Source organism: Podarcis filfolensis (genome assembly GCF_964270895.1).
Source record: "Podarcis filfolensis genome assembly, chromosome: 6".
Classification (NCBI taxonomy): Eukaryota; Metazoa; Chordata; class Lepidosauria; order Squamata; family Lacertidae; genus Podarcis; species Podarcis filfolensis.
This window is the reverse complement of record NC_139609.1, coordinates 48,691,292-48,708,242: the sequence shown is the minus strand read 5'-3', so window position 1 is coordinate 48,708,242 and position 16,951 is coordinate 48,691,292. Positions and strand designations below refer to the sequence as shown.

The 16,951-nt window shown below is 45.5% G+C and overlaps 1 protein-coding gene across 1 annotated transcript; it reads left to right on the top strand.

Moving 5' to 3' along the window:
• The first annotated feature begins 77 nt into the window (after window positions 1–77).
• Window positions 78–16,325, top strand: HECTD3 (HECT domain E3 ubiquitin protein ligase 3). Its single transcript, XM_083619835.1, has 21 exons — window positions 78–567; window positions 1,710–1,870; window positions 3,065–3,157; window positions 3,929–4,064; window positions 5,589–5,704; window positions 6,742–6,855; window positions 8,231–8,313; window positions 9,082–9,247; window positions 9,662–9,743; window positions 10,110–10,292; window positions 11,379–11,431; window positions 11,847–11,911; window positions 12,455–12,558; window positions 12,922–13,041; window positions 13,547–13,636; window positions 14,050–14,256; window positions 14,354–14,483; window positions 14,812–14,886; window positions 15,307–15,388; window positions 15,659–15,730; window positions 16,120–16,325. The coding sequence occupies exons 1-21, from the start codon at window positions 211–213 to the stop codon at window positions 16,202–16,204; spliced, it is 2,574 nt and encodes an 857-aa protein (XP_083475961.1). The 5' UTR covers window positions 78–210; the 3' UTR covers window positions 16,205–16,325.
• Window positions 16,326–16,951: the final 626 nt, after the last annotated feature.

The window sequence follows — 16,951 nt, the reverse complement described above, 5'->3', positions numbered from 1 at the left end:
TTACGGTACACCCGGCAGAACCGAGGAGGAAGGAGGGCGAGAGTAGCAGGAAGCAGCCACAGCCGCCCTCCTCCCGGTCGCTGCTGCGCTGCGGAAAGACTCGCCGGCTGCCAAAATCGGGACTGGAGCGAAGGGGCCACCGGCGGAGCTGCTCCCGCGGCGGCTGCTCCCTCTGGGCCAACCCCGCCTCGGCGGCTGCAGGCGGGCAGGATGATGCCCCCGACGGCCGGCGAGTCGCCGCACCAGCTGCTAGGCCGGCTGCGCTTCCTGAGCGAGGCGATCGGGTGCCTGACGCGCGCGGAGCCGCTGCCCGCCGCCTTGTGCTACGTGCCCCGCGAGGTGCAGTATAAGATCTGCAAGGACCCCAGCGCCCCCGGGCCCGCCTCGGCCTCCGGCCGGACTCTGCTGTCGGTATGGGAGAACCCCAGCAAGGCCGGCGCCGGCTCCGGGTCGGGCGGCAGGAAGGGCCTGGGCAGGGGCACCATCGAGCTGCGCAAGGGCTCGTGCATCCGAGCCAGCGGCGAGGAATACTGCAACGGGCACGGTCTCTGGGTGAAGCTGACAAAGGTGAGTGTGGCAAGGTATAGCCCCCGGCGGGGCCTGCAGCGCACGGGCACTCGCACCCGCTGAACGCGGAAGTTGGAGGAGGGTAAATTGCTAGGGCTCCAGCCCGTTAGCGCCACATTCCTCCTACCGTGTAATGATTCCTGTTGTCCATAATTCCTGGTGCGAACTGGCAGCCCAGCCGGGATGCTTTCTGAAGAGGAGGAAATGCACTCTACCCATGTTCAGAGGCACTTGAGCCCTTATTATAATTTCAAATGTTTTAGGGTTGACACCTCCCCCCCCAACTTACATAATTTGCATGCTAGAGCAAATGTAGATGGAGGCTTAAGACACAAGTAACAGAGATAAACATAGGCATCTCATCCTATCTTTCCCATTGCTTTTGGGGGCTGTGTCCTACATGCGCACTCAAGGATGGTAACACAGGGCACAAGTATTCCTACGTTTCTCAGAGACTGTCACTGTTTACAGTCATAGATTACTATCAGCTAGTTTTATGGTTCCTTGATACGAATTTAGCTGACAGAAGAGCCTTTCAGTTTTTCCTGGCCCATATGATGTTTTTTTTCCTGCCTTGGTTATCATTTTCCCTTTTAGTATTAGTGTGGCAATAAACTGGCTGTCACATTTTGCACTTGGGAAATAGCAACAATAAGGAATATGCAAACAGCTGTAATACCAACAACGTTCCTTGTCAAGTTGGGGAGACTTTTTTGATAACTGCATGGCCCTCAAAGGCTATGTGCTAGTAAACCTCAGTAATTCCTATGCATGTATACCTGGGCATCCTCCTACAATCTTTTAGAATTCAGCAAATTTCCTATAATTATAATTGGAAGGACAGTTTAATACCGTTTTGTTGAGATTGCATGCGTGTGCATTCTTTCAAGTGAGAAAGGGGACTGTTGTTGGTCTGTAGAGACCAGAAAAAGTAGTCAGAGACACTCATTAGCACAGACTAAAGACATGCATTTTGGTTTTTAATCAATTAGTAGGAGCTCTATGGATAATCAGTGTTCCTAACCATCTGTGTAAATCTCTTTGTATGATGTATGAGGATTTGATAAACTGTTTGGATTCCTTAGTTATCTCCAATGTCGTATTTTGTACTGGACAAATGATTTCATATTCTTCCCTCATAGGAGCAGCTGGAGGAATTCAAGATTGGCTGTGATCTGGAGGAAGGCTGGGTACTCATGTGCAAGCATGCAGATGGTGGGGACAGGCTGGTGCCAGTGGAATCAATGGAGAGAATCCAGAGGCAGCAACAACTCTTTGGGGTGGATTATAAGCCTGTAATCAGGTACTGAAAACCATCTCTACATTTTGTTTGGATTGGTTGGCTTTTGAGGAGGACCATTGGGGAAGGCACTCGCTGTAAGCAAATACATGTTGTTGTTTAGTCGATTAGTTGTGTCCAACTCTTCGTGACCCCATGGACCAGAGCACGCCAGGCACTCCTGTCTTCCACTGCCTCCCAGAGTTTCATCAAATTCATGTCGGTAGCTTCTATAACACTGTCCAACCATCTCATCCTCTGTCGTCCCCTTCGTGTGCCCTCAACCTTACCCAACATCCGAGTTTTTTCCCAGAGAGTCTTCTCTTCTTATGAAGTGGCCAAAGCAAATACATAATACTATCAATGAATGTGTGACTTTCTGAAATACCTATGGTTGCAAATAAGTTAGTTGCTTCCAATCATTTTGCTAATGGAATCAACCAAAAGCACTTTGCCTAATTCAGTTCTTAGTTTCTAATAGAAACTTGTATCAGTACCAAAATTTCAAAAAAAAATAATTGTGTGGGGAGTGGCATATGTTCTCAGGTGGTTCATCTCTTGTTTGCTTCTTTCCTGATGGCTGATTTCCTCCTCTGATCTACAGCTTGTGTGCCAAGGGGGAGAGAGGTTCTCTTCTTCTGGATTATGTTATTGCAGCCAATTGGGGATCAAATAAGCGGTGTAGTGACATTACAGTGGAAAACAGCCAATCAGATTACACTGTGGTGATGTAACGAAGCCAATTCAGAGTGAAAGTAGGAAGTGTTGCCCTCACTTTGAATGTCTTTTGGGGAACAAGGAGTACAGCTACTGCACTGCAAACATTGTCACTCCTGTCCATAGCTCCCAAAGTTGTAAAAAAGGGATATTCACAACTGTGTCAAAAATGTATGCAAACACACACAAACACACACATCACTTGGCTCAAACCTTATCAGTAAGTCTAAGATGTGTTAAGTTCTGTGTGTCCATTTTGTTGTTTTATCTAATAAATGTAAGGTTTTTCATTTTAATAGCAGCAAAAAATATTATTACTATAAGCATTATAAATTAGATCCTCGGTAGCATTAAACAAAGGGCTATATATCAACCCTTTGAATTATTCTTAGATACTGATCCCTTGTTTTTGTAGCTAATAATGCAGTTAGAACTTTTCCTATTTCTGTTTGCTTACACAGAAGTTTATAGTTGTTAATTCTGCCTTTTTCCCTTTTCCAGATGGGAGCAGGTGGTGGATTTAACATATTCCCTCCGTCTTGGGGCAAAGCCAAAAATCATGGAGCCAGATGCAGCTGCGGTAGAGAGACTCCGGTAAAGGGCATGCAACCTCCTTTACAGCAATAAGAAAAAGTGGGGCAGACAATGCACTTAATTTGAAAGTGGTAACTGGCCCCGCGGCACTGGACGTTTCTACATATTATCCAGGCTTTGTATGCCTGAGGACTTAATTCTATTGGAAGTAGTGCTTGTGCAGAAGTGGGAGTAAAAATAATATCCTGGAGGATATACTGTATTTTTCACCCTATAGGACGCACTTTTCCCCCTCCAAAAATGAAGGGGAAATGTGTGTGCGTCCTATGGGGTGAATGCAGGCTTTCGCTGAAGCCTGGAGAGCGAGAGGGGTCGGTGCGCACCAACCCCTCTCGCTCTCCAGGCTTCAGGAGAGCCCCACCGCCAGCCCCGCAAACTCGGGGGACAGCGGGAGAGGCACAGTGCACCTTTCCCACTATCCTCTGACTTGGTTAGAAGGCTGGCGGAGGGCTTCCCCCTCCTCCAGCCCGGCAAGCTCCCAGAGCGATGCCAAAGCTGCACGCAGCTTCGGCATCGCTCTGGGTCCCGTTCTGGGGGCTGGGGGAGGGGGAAGCTCGGGCTTCCCCAGCCCCGCGCCTGGGGGGGAAAATAATTTTCCCCCCTTTATTCCCCCCCCCCCCAAAATCTAGGTGCGTCCTATGGGCCGGTGCGTCCTATAGGGCGAAAAATACGGTAATTGGGTAGTGGAGAGTATGACCGGGGATGTAAATTTCTGTAAACGCAGCTCTCTCTCTCATCCTGTACTATTAACACCAATTATTGCCATTTTAGATTTGTACCACCCACATGGAGCTACGAATGTGATGAGGACTTGGTGCATTTCCTCTATGACCACATCGGCAAGGAAGATGAGAATCTGGGCAGCATCAAGCAATATGTGGACAGCATTGATGTGTCCTCCTACACGGTAAAGTGTCACTATCAACCAGGCTCCTTTGCATAGAGACCTTGCCTTCATGCATACTGTCCCTTGTTGCCTCAGCATCCTAACCACTAGGCCATCATTTGCTAATATTAAAGGGTTTGCAAAGGCAGATGTCAGGGACAGGGCTTCCCAGAGGGACGATGAGGGTGATGAGGGGGACAGAGAGTCAGAGGAGGAAGGAGTAGTTTTGCTTCCTTCTCAGCTGTTTGAAGACAGTCGCCCGCAACCCCTTCTCCTCAGCCGGAGAAGAGGAGGCTGGAGAGAGGCCAAGTCGCTGATAAGCGGACCCTAGCAACAACATAGGGGAGGGATGATTTGTCAGAGGAAAAGGTAGGAGGCCAGCCAGAATCTCCCCGTTCCCATAGGTTAACGAGGGTCAGGGAAAGGCGTCAATCAAGGAAGTGGAAGGCGAGGTTCTGGCGTGCTTCCTGTTGGCGCCGAAATCAGAGCCCAGATGCCTCAACATCTTGAAAGAGACAGTAGCCCATGGGAGCTGCTCTGAGTACAATGATGGTGTTTAATAAATCTGCTTGTAAACTGACAACATCTACTTGCTGCTTATTAAGTCTGGGAGCCAGCCAGATTGTGACAACAGATAACTTCTGGTTGATATCTATAACCTTAGGGTGAACTGAGTTAAGAATTTGTTAGGTCAGGATAACTTATTTGTGTAAACAGACTCTGGGTGTCTCTTTGCTGGTAATGAAGAGATTTTGCTGTCTGAGGCAAAGGATAAAATGATACTCCCTTCCAATGCTATGTACAACTAGACCGGCGGTTGAATCTTATTTTAACACTGGGGACAGGCCAGCCACACTTGGGGGCAGCAGGCTAGCTTTGGGGTACAGGGTAGGCCATGTGGCACACAGCTCTGTCCTCCAAAATCTTGCCACTCTCCAGAATCTGCTGTCCGAGGCGACTGCCTTATTCTGTCTAATGGTAGGGCTCTACCCATGAAATGAACTTCACCGGCCCCTGGAATGGGTTATTAGACAGTTGTTCTCTTGGTTCCAGAAAATGAAATAAAATAATGTGTGAAATAATGTGTTTTACTTGATCAACTTTTATAGTTGTAGGAATATATACACTTCTGAATTCTGTGTTGTCTTGGCATAGGTCTGCAAACTTTCAGATTAAGTTGGCCACCTGCTGATTTTAGTGGTCATCAAGTCTTTCTCTGAAATTTGATAACGCTTAACTACCCTGATCAGTGCTAGGACATTGTGCCCGGTGTCGCCTCTACCGTTCTTCATAGATCTGCAGGTTGCCTCTCCTAGGTAAATGGAGAGTGGCAAAAATCCAGGAAGCCTTGAGGGAGGAAGATGTGTTCAGTTATTTTCAGGGATAGTAGGAAGGTGCAGCTGGATGCCTGAGTGTCTGGAACTAAAGGTTCCTGTCTGAGGTTCTAGAGTTGGTATCCTCTTGGGAGGATCTTGTGGGTTGCCTGAAAGCAAGCTATTAAGTGGCTATTTCTAACTCGCCTCAGTCTGTCTTTGCTTCCCTCAGGAAGAATTCAATGTTTCATGCCTGACAGACAACCATGCAGACACCTACTGGGAGAGTGATGGATCTCAGGGTCAGCACTGGGTCCGTCTCAACATGAAGAAAGGGACCATTATCAAGTGAGTTCCCTATCCTTTACTAGCCTATTCCTTATATGTGGGGACATCACTGGCAGACACTTCGCTGTCCTGGCCTAATCAGCTACTTCCTATAAGTACCATAGTAGTTAAACCCTGTTTCCTCTGCTCTCACTGAGTGTGAAAGCTACATTGAAAGCAGCTGGGTCATGTTAATGCCCATGAATGTTGGCCTTGTTCTGTGCTTGGGCTTCTTCCTGCCCAAAGAGGGAATCATGGAAAAGACTTCTGGTTAGGTGCTATGAGGCTTTAAGTTTGGTGCTGAAGATGTACCTCTTTATAAACTGGCCTTTGACACTTGAGATGCATATTTTTGGGACTCATACTATTTTTGTGACTGTAAGTTGTTTTAAATTGTTTTTAGTGCTGTATTTTAAATGGTTGTTTCCCACTCTGGGACCTCAAGGTGAAGGGTGGGTAGAAAATTAAACTATTACTGCCTTCATCACAACAACAAAGGAATTATCTTTTCTCATGTATACCACTGTGATTCCACCACTGCCATGAAACTGAATGTTGAGCAATTTCAGAATGGCCCTTTTGAGGTTTGCAGCAAAATATTTGTTTGAATCTGCCCTCTCCTTTCCATACGGCAGACAAAGGCATCCCCACCTCTTCTTCCACCCACCTTGGCTTTCCTGTTAAGTAAGATTTCTGTGATCACATAGGTTTGTGCAGAATGTGGTACTAGTGATGTACAAAAACCACCCTTCTCGATTCAAAATGGCTGAGTCTTTCTGGCCCTTTTTGGTTCGTTCCTGGGAAGGTTTAAGCTTTTCCTCCAAGCCACATAAAGGTCCAGCCTGGGGGAAGCTTCATAGCCAGTTCTGTCGCCTGCCAGGTTCCCCTGCACCCTTCCCCTGCTTTCCCCACATTTCTCAGCTCGTTGCAGTGAAGGTTTCTAAGCATATTTGGACCCTCCATTGTCCATAGGAGCTCTGGGAAGTAGTTTTAAAAGCCAGAAACTTGTCCTGTATCTTATTGTTGTCTCACATTTACCCTTTAATTCTCTCCCCCAGGAAGCTGTTCCTGACTGTGGACACAACAGATGAGAATTTCATGCCCAAGAGGGTGGCTGTGTATGGTGGCGAGGGGGATAACCTGAAGAAGCTGAGTGACGTGGGCATTGATGAGTAAGTCAGACGAGGGAGGCGGGGGGTGGGTGGAGAGAGAGAATTTGCTTGTTGAGGAAAACCAGGTGTGAAACTGAGCCTAAATTTGGCTCAGATTCTTTCTTTAGCCCAGACATAGGCAAACTCGGCCCTCCAGATGTTTTGGGACTACGATTCCCATCATCCCTGACCACTGGTCCTGTTTGCTAGGGATATTGGGAGTTGTAGTCCCAAAACATCTGGAGGGCCAAGTTTGCCTATGCCTGCTCTAGCCTATGCCTATATGGCACCTCATGAGGCATGGAAAGGGGAAGAGAAGAAGTGAATGGGAAAGGGGTTCTATTGTAATCAGATGGTGAAGAAAAGCAACAAAATACTAGACCTGAAGTGTTAGCGGCTAATGGACATCTCTTTGTTTTTGAGCTTGTAGCCTATTATATCCCAACGGGTTCAAGGAAGGAAATATCTCATTATTATTATTAACTTTTTTTATTGGCTAGAGGCAAGTGCAGCTGCCCCCGTGGACCCCCCTGGCTATGCCCATGGCTCTCCCAGTTTATCCATCTTCTACCATTGGTTCTTCCTCTGTCCATAGCAACTGATATATAAGCGTACACACCCTTATAACTCCAAAGACACATAATCAGGGCCCAGTATATGACCTCAGAGATAAGTAAACATCAAGGAACATAGTTAATAGTCCACCCACCAACCCCAGTCAAACACTACAGCACCTGGAGAACTAACACATGTTTATACCAGTCCAGTAAAATGCAGTATGTACAAAATGCAGCTGTGACTCAAGGCTAAATAGAAGCAATTACATAAAGTACAAAAGGCAAAAACTTAAAGCCACACACAGGGCAGACTGGAGGTCCACAGTAAAGTGCCATCCCAAAATGCAATACTTTTAAAAGTGTGGTAAATACTTATCTATGCAAGGGATGGGGAAACTGTGGCTCTCTAGTTGTCTTTCAGCAAGATCAGGGAAGATGGGAGATACAGTCTGGAGGGCCACAGTCTCCCCATCTCTGCTCTATACTATGAGGAGACATTTCCTGGCATCTTTCATATTCCTGAGGTAATGCATAAAGCTACCATTGCGTGCTACATTGTCTCAGGGAGAAACATACAGTGTAGTTCACCCCAACCCACTGCCTTCATGAGCATAAAAGTTCCCTGTGCTTCCTTCGAAAACCATCTGAAGGTGATTAATGGGTCTCTTTAGGGTACCCAGAAGGTTGGAAACAGATCCCAGGAGTTCTGGTTTCTGGCTCCCACATCCACCTTGATGTAACTTCCCCTGAGTAGTATGTAAGATTAAAGGATTTCTATTTTGGAGGGGGGTGGTAAGCCTACCTTGTGCAAGAGGAAATAGATGTTTTTGTGTCTCCAGGAGCTACATCGGGGATGTGTGTGTGCTGGAAGACATGACTGCTCACTTGCCTGTCATTGAAATCCGCATTGTGGAGTGCAGAGGTGTGTGGGTATCAGTTTGGGGATGCGCCTATTAATCCCTGGGGTGCAATGATCTCCCTGCTTTTCTCTAAATGCTCCAGTTTAGAATTTCACTCCCTCTGTAGTTACGTACCCAGACAGGTTTCATCTAGAGTCAGAGTACAATTAGGCAGAGGGCCTTCTCAGTAATAGTGCCCGCCCTGTGGAATGCCCTCCCATCAGATGTCAAGGAAATAAAAAACTATCTGACTTTTAGAAGACATCTGAATGCAGCCCTGTTTAGGGAAGTTTTTAATGTTTGATGATTTATTGTATTTTTAATATTTTGTTGGAAGCCGCCCAGAGTAGCTGAGGATTATTATTAATAATAATAATAATAATAATAATAATAATAATAATAATAATTATTATTATTATTATTATTATTATTATTATTATTTATTCTCCTTAGTGGTTCACTGCTTTGACAGCTGCCCTGGTGCTTCCCCTTTGGTGGATGCCATTTTGTGATTATTTTATCTAGGAAAAACAGCAAAGGCACAATACATTTATTAATCTTTAAGCCACCACAGGTCTGCTGTTTTTGTGGCAAGTGATGAATTAAGCCCTGGAATTTCTCCAGTAGTCACCCACCCCCAATTTGTGATAACCATGGGTCACTTAGAGTGACCCAAAGAGAGACCCTCATCCCTACTCTTCCCCCCAGTATTTCTCTCCCGCCTCCTGGAGAAACAGTTCCCTATTTGACCGATGTGTCTTAAGCTGCTTTGTTCTTCCCTTTTAATACAGATGATGGGATAGATGTTCGGCTACGGGGAATAAAGATCAAATCTTCTCGGCAACGGGAACTGGGGCTCAATGCAGATATGTTTCAGCCAGCCAACCTGGTGAGGTATCCTCGCTTGGAGGGAAGAGACCCTGATGTGCTCTATCGGCGGGCTGTGATCATCCAGAGGTATGGAGCAGGGCAGGGCTGAGGAACATTCTCCAGCCTCGGTGTTGCCGTTGTTGTTGACACCATTTCTTTGTTTTGCAATATGAAATGCCTCAAAGAGCGAGAGCTCCCACAGTCATTGTGGTGGTAGTGGGCTGAGCATGTGCATGTCCATGCACTGTGGTACAGCACTAGGTGTCTGTGCTGTAAAACCCTATTGAATTTATTTATTGTTTCCTTTTGTTTTGTTTCACCTGTAGTTGTAAATCCTCACCTGCTTAATCAGCTTGTCGGGTGAAATAGGGAGGGAAGCCAACAGAGATAGCAAGAAATGTAGGAGTAAATGTAGGGGTCAAATTTAACACGTCTGGTTACTCTGCCGCCATCTGCAATGGCAACGTTGGTATTTATTTATTGCGCTTTTGGTTTGGGTAGGTTTATCAAGATCTTGGATAGTGTTCTTCACCATCTTGTTCCAGCCTGGGACTACACACTTGGCACCTTCAGCCAACTCAAGGTGAGGCGAGGGACTTTCTGATTCCCAATTTCTGTGTTTTCTATCTTGGGGAAATAAACCATTGCTTTGAATGTCTACTTTATATTTGACTTTCTTCGGTAATATTTCATTCTGGATTGTTTTATTATCTGATCTTTCAAGGTAGGTTGTAAACTGCTTTGAGACTTTTCATTTCTTAAAAATATAAAGCAGTATAGAAATGAAATGGAAATAATAATAATATATCAAAAGATTTCCTACTGGGAAAGAGAGGCGCTAGAATAGTTTGCGGTGATGTTGGCAGTAGAGCCAGCTGGTTTGTAAAGTAGGAGAAGGACCGTGCGGGATATTCCTGACTTTGACCCAGTGTTGCTTTGCCCGTGATAGCACATCAAACAGTTCCTGTTGCTGTCCAAAAGACGTACAGTGCTAATCACCCAGTGCCTCAAAGACTCAGAGACTAGCAAGCCCAACTTCATGCCACGGCTCTACATCAACCGTCGCCTGGCCATGGAGCATCGTGACAATCCTGCACTTGACCCCAGCTGTAAAAACACAGTCTTCACTCAGGTAAGGCCAGCTCACCCACTAGCAGGTACTCTGTGGCAAGAGGGATGGGGGGAGTCTTCTGCCTTTGCAACCTGCAACATGTGTTCTGTCCTATTGTACTCCAGAAATGCTTATACCTTCCCTATACCTTCAAAGCAAGATCCATCTCTGAGCATAAGCTCAGCAAACAGTTTTGCAGGGTGATGCAGCTTCTGTGTGGTTGGGAGTCCCACTCAGTGGCCTGGTTTACATGTCACACTAACCCAAACCCTGGCTTAGCATGAATACGTGAGCATACAGGCTCAGGGAGAGGAGCTCACAGTCCCTTCGCCCCTCCCTAGCCATTTTGCTCTTTTACTGTGCTAATGGGAGCCGTGTGTTTTTGGAGCCCCTCACTTTATAATATAAGAAGAAATTCAGCAGTGGCTGCTGGTGACGCACATGCACAATGTACCTCAGATAAAATGATAAAATGATGATTATTTCCTCTTTCACATGGGATTAAATAACTAACATACCTGGTTCAAACCTTTCCCAGAACCAATTAGTTCACGCTTCTCTAAACTCTAATTTCAAGGTATATGTTAGTTCAGATTTGCAGGAATCGTGTGTTTATGGTTCATTCTCATTTCTAAGGCATTGGGGTAACTGGAAATTGTAGCTCATTGCTTGTTTACTGTTTGTTTTATCCTGTCTTTTCACCAGTGAGCTCAAGCTGACATAAATGAGGTTATACCTTTTTATTCTTAATATTGTGGGGTTAGTGACTTGCCCAAGTGTGTTAAATAAACTTCATGGCTGAGCAGGGTTTTGAACTTGGGTTTCCTACATCCAACCCTAGCTATTCTAGCCACTTTGTCACACTAGCTTTTTAATTTAATGTGTGTCCCTTGCTACACATACGTTGGTGGTTGTTAGGGATCTGCCTGACTGTGCAGTGCGCAAAAGAACTTCTTGTACATCTTTGGTGCATGTTGCCTGTTGCCAGTCGTCGTGTAACAAATTCATCAAGACCTTCAGAGGATGCCTATTCCTGCTTTGCTATCTGTAAGCACATTGCCCAGGATTCTTCTCTTGATGCCTCTGCTGCATTGTCTGCTTTCCTAGGTATATGAGGGACTAAAACCTTCTGACAAGTATGAGAAGGCCCTGGATTACAGGTGAGTTTTTTCATCCAGCAGCCACCTGTGTCTTCCCTGCCCCTTCCAGCTTGGTGTCTCTAGCCTAAGTACCTAAATGCCAAGCACCACAAAGTTTCGAGTAAAGTGAAAGCTGAATTCTCAGAAAGAAAACAGAGCCTTATTTTTATAAATGAGAGCTTGCTGCAAATATTTGCAACACACCAGTTATTCAAGGACCTTAGTAGGTTCTGGGCCACACAGAAATATGGCGCTATTACCATATTTCTTAAAAATATAAAGCAGTATAGAAATGAAATGGAAATAATAATTATATATCAAAAGATTTCCGACTGGGAAAAAGAGGCGCTAGAATAATTGCACTTTCACCAGCAATGCAGTGCCTCCCACAAACCTCCACAGGTAGGTTTAAGTGACCATTTTTCATTCATCTCAGGTGGCCGCTACGTTATGACCAGTGGTGGGAGTGTAAATTCATTGCTGAGGGCATCATTGATCAGGGTAAGTTTTGCACTTTGTGTAGTCCAAAATGGTAGCTAATAGAAATTTGAAATTTGAGTTTCCAGAGTTTGAAGCTGAAAATTTGGGTTTTCTTTTGAGTCAGTTTTGGAGATTATTATTATTATTATTTGAACAGAGTTCTGGTTAGGAGCATAAACAATACGGATGGTGATTTGTAGTACAGCGGTTCAGTGTTGAGAACTCTGCTGCTGCCTTTGAGTTGGCTGTTAAACCAATTGCATCCTTGAAGGGGATCGAAGTATTGGTTACAGCAGAAGATTTCAATGGAGGCCTGAGCCCCCCTTCTCCAATGGGTCCACCAGGGAGAATGCCAAGTGTGAAGAGATTTTGGTGGGGAGAAAACATAGTTTCAAATATTTTTCTTGTGTCCTCTCAGGGTTTTCTGCATCCTACAGAAAATTGGATAGGCCTCAAGAGCGGGAGTGGGAAAATCTGAAATCCAGCTAATGTATTCAGGAACGCAAGCAGGTGGTGACAACATAGCAAAGCTGATCACACACTTCCATGTGCTCTCTCTCCCAGGTGGCGGTTTCCGAGACAGCATTGCTGATATGTCCGAGGAGCTGTGTCCTAGTTCAGCTGAGACTCCAGTGCCGCTGCCTTTTTTTGTCCGCACGTCCAACCAGGTGCTTGCTCCCTGATGAAGCTAACCCTTTCCTCCTCTTAAGGATATTAGAGCAGCATGAGTCTCAAGAGACTGTCAATGTGAGGATTCGGGCAAGCTCTGGAGAACGGAAAGTGCTTAGGTAGCAGTGCTCTCTGAGGGAGAATATGGACACCAAAGCACTGTCCTTTGGTTCCAGCTTTCCCAGAATCCAACTTTTATTCCTGCTGTATCCACCCTCTGCTTAGTCCTGGTCAGTGTGGAAATTTAGTGTGCCACTATTGCATGGGGAAATTAATGCAGAGAGACTGGATTGTACATGCGTTTTAACATTCATTCTTATGTCCCTATCAGGACATTTGAGCTGAACTGTCTGTTGTTTCAGGGCAGTGGTACCGGAGAGGCCCGAGACATGTATGTCCCCAACCCGTCCTGCAAAGAGTTCACAAAATATGAGTGGATTGGGCAAATCATGGGAGCCGCCCTGCGTGGCAAGGAGTTCCTGGTGAGTATAGGATGAAGGCTGGATCTTTCTTTGATATTGGTGGTGGAAGCCAGACTTTCCTTCTCCACCTGGAGAGCCAGTGTGGTGTAGTGGTTAAGAGCAGTGGACTTGTAATTTGGTGAACTGGGTTTGCTTCCCTGCTCCTCCACATGCAGCTGCTGGGTGACCTTGGGCTAGTCACACTTCTTTGAAGTCTCTCAGCCCCACTCACCTCACAGAGTGTTTGTTGTGGGGGAGGAAGGGAAAGGAGAATGTTAGCCGCTTTGAGACGCCTTTGGGTAGTGATAAAGCAGGATATCAAATCCAAACTCTTCTTCTGTTTCTTCCTAACTGTGCCAAATTGTTTTCTAATCATTCATAATCACAAGTATTCTTTTAAAATCAGATCTAGGAACTGCCTTGTCTTCCTTCCTGAGCATTTCCTTTGAGCATAGTGGGACACAAAAGACCACAACTGAAGGCAATGTGTTGCAGTGCTGCATCTCACCTCCCTCTTATCTTTAAGGTCCTGGCCCTGCCTGGCTTTGTCTGGAAGCAACTGACAGGGGAGGAAGTGAGCTGGAGCAAGGACTTCCCTGCTGTTGACTCTGTGCTGGTGAGTCACCGGGACGTGTATCTAGGAGTCGCTATTGAAACATGGGGTGCAGATTTCTATTTAGCATTTGTCTGCATGGCCTGTGGATTTGGATACTGGCATGGCAGAGCAGCTGGCTTCATTTTGTTTCCTAAAACTGCCAGTGGGAAGGGTGAAGGGGTGCGTAAGTAAACTTCCTGCAACATTTCATGATGTTGAACACATAGTAATGGTCCACACACAAATACTGCAGCTTCCAACCATAACAGCTGCACAGTTTTAGACACAATGCATGCTTCCAGGTGATGGAAGGTGTTTGACAATATCTTATAATAACTGTTTATTTATGGCTATGGTTTTTTTTATAAAATCCCCGTCTCCCACTTCCTTGCTTTCTTGGGCATAGGTGAGATTATCCCTTTCCTTGTTTTCAGGTGAAGCTTCTGGAGATGATGGAAGGAATGGACAAAGAGACCTTTGAGTTCAAGTTTGGGCATGAGCTGACATACACCACTGTGCTGAGCGACCAGTGCATGGTGGAGCTTATCCCTGGTGGCACTCGCACTGTGGTGCACTATGAGGACCGCTTGGATTTCATCCGCCTGGTGCAGAAGGCACGGCTAAATGAGAGCAAGGAGCAGGTAATTCAGTATAGCATTCGGGCAATAGGATTTTGGTGCTGACTGGTGGTTCCTCGCCCCATCTCAGATGATGTCTCTTCTTTCCTGACTCTCTCAGCTTGCGGCCATGCAGGCTGGACTTCTCAAGGTAGTGCCTCAGGCAGTACTGGATCTGCTCACTTGGCAGGAACTGGAGAAGAAGGTCTGTGGTGACCCTGAAGTTACCGTTGAGGCTCTAAAGAAGCTAAGTAAGTGTGGGAGACCTTGCACTCTTCATGGGTAACATACCACATGATGTCATCATAAAACATGTGGCGACTCCACATTCAGCTACTGCACTGAGTGGAGATTCACAGTACAAATGCCATATCGGTGGGTTGTACTATGATTTTGAGCTAGCATTTTAGCACCTCATATCCATGTGCCTAGGTATATATTCCTTTCTTCCTTAATGTGTTCTGCCCAAATAATGGGCATACCATCTTTCCCTCTCCCCTTCAGTTGGACCTTGGTTCTGTGCCAGCAATATTTTTCTCCGTAACCTGCACCATGTATCTGTTTTTCTTCTTCTCACAGCTCGCTTTGAGGATTTTGAACCATCAGATACTAGAATTCAGTATTTCTGGGAAGCCTTGAACAACTTTACTAATGGTAAGTAGATGTTGGCAAATACACACTGTTATGGAGTGATGATGTGAAGAAATCTGTGATATGAATTGCAGGTTCAGTAGGTTTTGAGAGGCTTTTCCCACTATGGCTCATAACCACTCCCAGAAAGTGGTTTTGTTTTTAAGAGACTTAACTTGGAGGGAGTCACGGCAATGTGGCAGTGGGAGATGAGAATGGAGAAAAATAGCCCCAAACATGCTATTACAACAGCTCCCTGACTGAATGGTTCCCCCTGTTTAGGAGGGTTAGTTTTTACTCCCACCTCGAACATTGACTGGCTCCCATTCAAAGCTTAGGTCTTGTTTTCATTCCCATATGCATACTGGGCAAGCTTGTTGTGGATAATGACTTCTGGTGAGATGTCCCTGGGGGTTTCTGATGGTTGTGTACTCTTCCCCTCAGAGGATCGCAGTCGCTTCCTGAGGTTTGTTACTGGAAGAAGCCGACTTCCTGCTCGGATTTATATCTATCCTGACAAATTAGGGTGAGTGTTGCGGGAATGACAGGTGGGGAGAGTGCTGCTGTGCTCAAGTTCTGCTTGGGGGCTTCCCATGGGCATCTGGCTACCCAGTGTGAGAAAAGGATGCTGAACAAGATGGGCCTTTGATCTGACGCGTAGGGCTCTCCTTATGTTCTGTTAACGTGCATCATATTTCAGAGTGAGTGATGATGGATTGGCAGCCATTTTGTATTTCTGTTGTGTGATAAAGCCTTCTCCACAGATCTCATTGGTTTGTTATCTCTTCTCTCAAAGCTCTGAAACCACTGATGCACTTCCTGAATCTTCTACTTGCTCCAGCACACTTTTTTTGCCAAACTATGCTTCGTAAGTCTTGTTCTATAAATCTCTTGGGCAAGGGTGTATTGGACCTGGGAAAGGCAGCTGAAAGGTTTGGGAGGCGTGCTATGGGAAGAACATTGGGTGACTTAAAGGTGCCTAGAGTATCAACAAGTGACCAGGGACATGATATTCCCAGTTTATAGTGTGGCAGTGCAAAGCGGATTATGGTGGGGGAGATATGGGGGAGGGCTAAGAAATAGGACAATGTACTGGGAAGTGTGGCTGCCATTGGGAATAATATGCATGGAGATGGGAGTATCAGCAATGTGGGGTGTTAATTACAGAAGCATAGCATCTTGGGGAGTCAGAGATGAGTTTGGGATGACCATAAGGTACGTGAAAATGTTGATGTGATTCTTCTTTTTCACTTATAGGGCGAAAGTCTGCGAGGAAAAGTTGCGTTATGCGGCTTATAACTGTGTGGCTATTGACACAGATGTGAGCCCATGGGAGGAGTGAGTCTATTTTGAGGCCTTGTTAACCATTTCTTCTGTGTTACATAGTTCCTACATGCAATAATCTCTTACTATTAAGATCTAGAAAGCATGTATGTGTATATATAATAAATTACCAAGTGTGAGGCTTGCAGTTTATTGATAAGCAGATACAATAAAATGGACAGCCTGCCCCCTTGGATTTTAGTGAGCCCAAAACAAAAAATGGGAATGGTGAAAAACTCTTCATTTCTGACACAAGTTGCCAGCAAGTGGACAATGGCATGTAGGATTCCAGAATTCAATAATTCTGGTTTCTTTCTCAGGAAAGATGTCAAACAAGAGATTCAGACACTTGCAAAATATATTTGTTGTTAGTTAACATTTTAGAATAGTCTTAATTCTCTTCTGAAACCTGTACCTCTCCTTAGGCTGCAGTTCCAAACCCACTTACTTGGGAGCAAATCCCATTGACCTGAGGTGATGTTTATAAGATTCCTCTGTCAATCTTTCTAGCTGAAGATAAACATGAGGGCCACAGCTTAATTATAAGTTCTAGAGGAGTATTGGGGTTTTTTGCAGCGAAAACAAGAATCTTACAGCACCTTAATGACTAGCATAAGCTGTCATAGACTACCATCCACTGCATCAGATGTGTGTAGTGTTATCATGAGCTATAGGTTTAGATGCACATAGTTTGGGGAGGAGGGTTGTAATAAGGAAAGGAAATGCAATAAAGTACAGTGATAATTATGTACTTAATACAGTACCG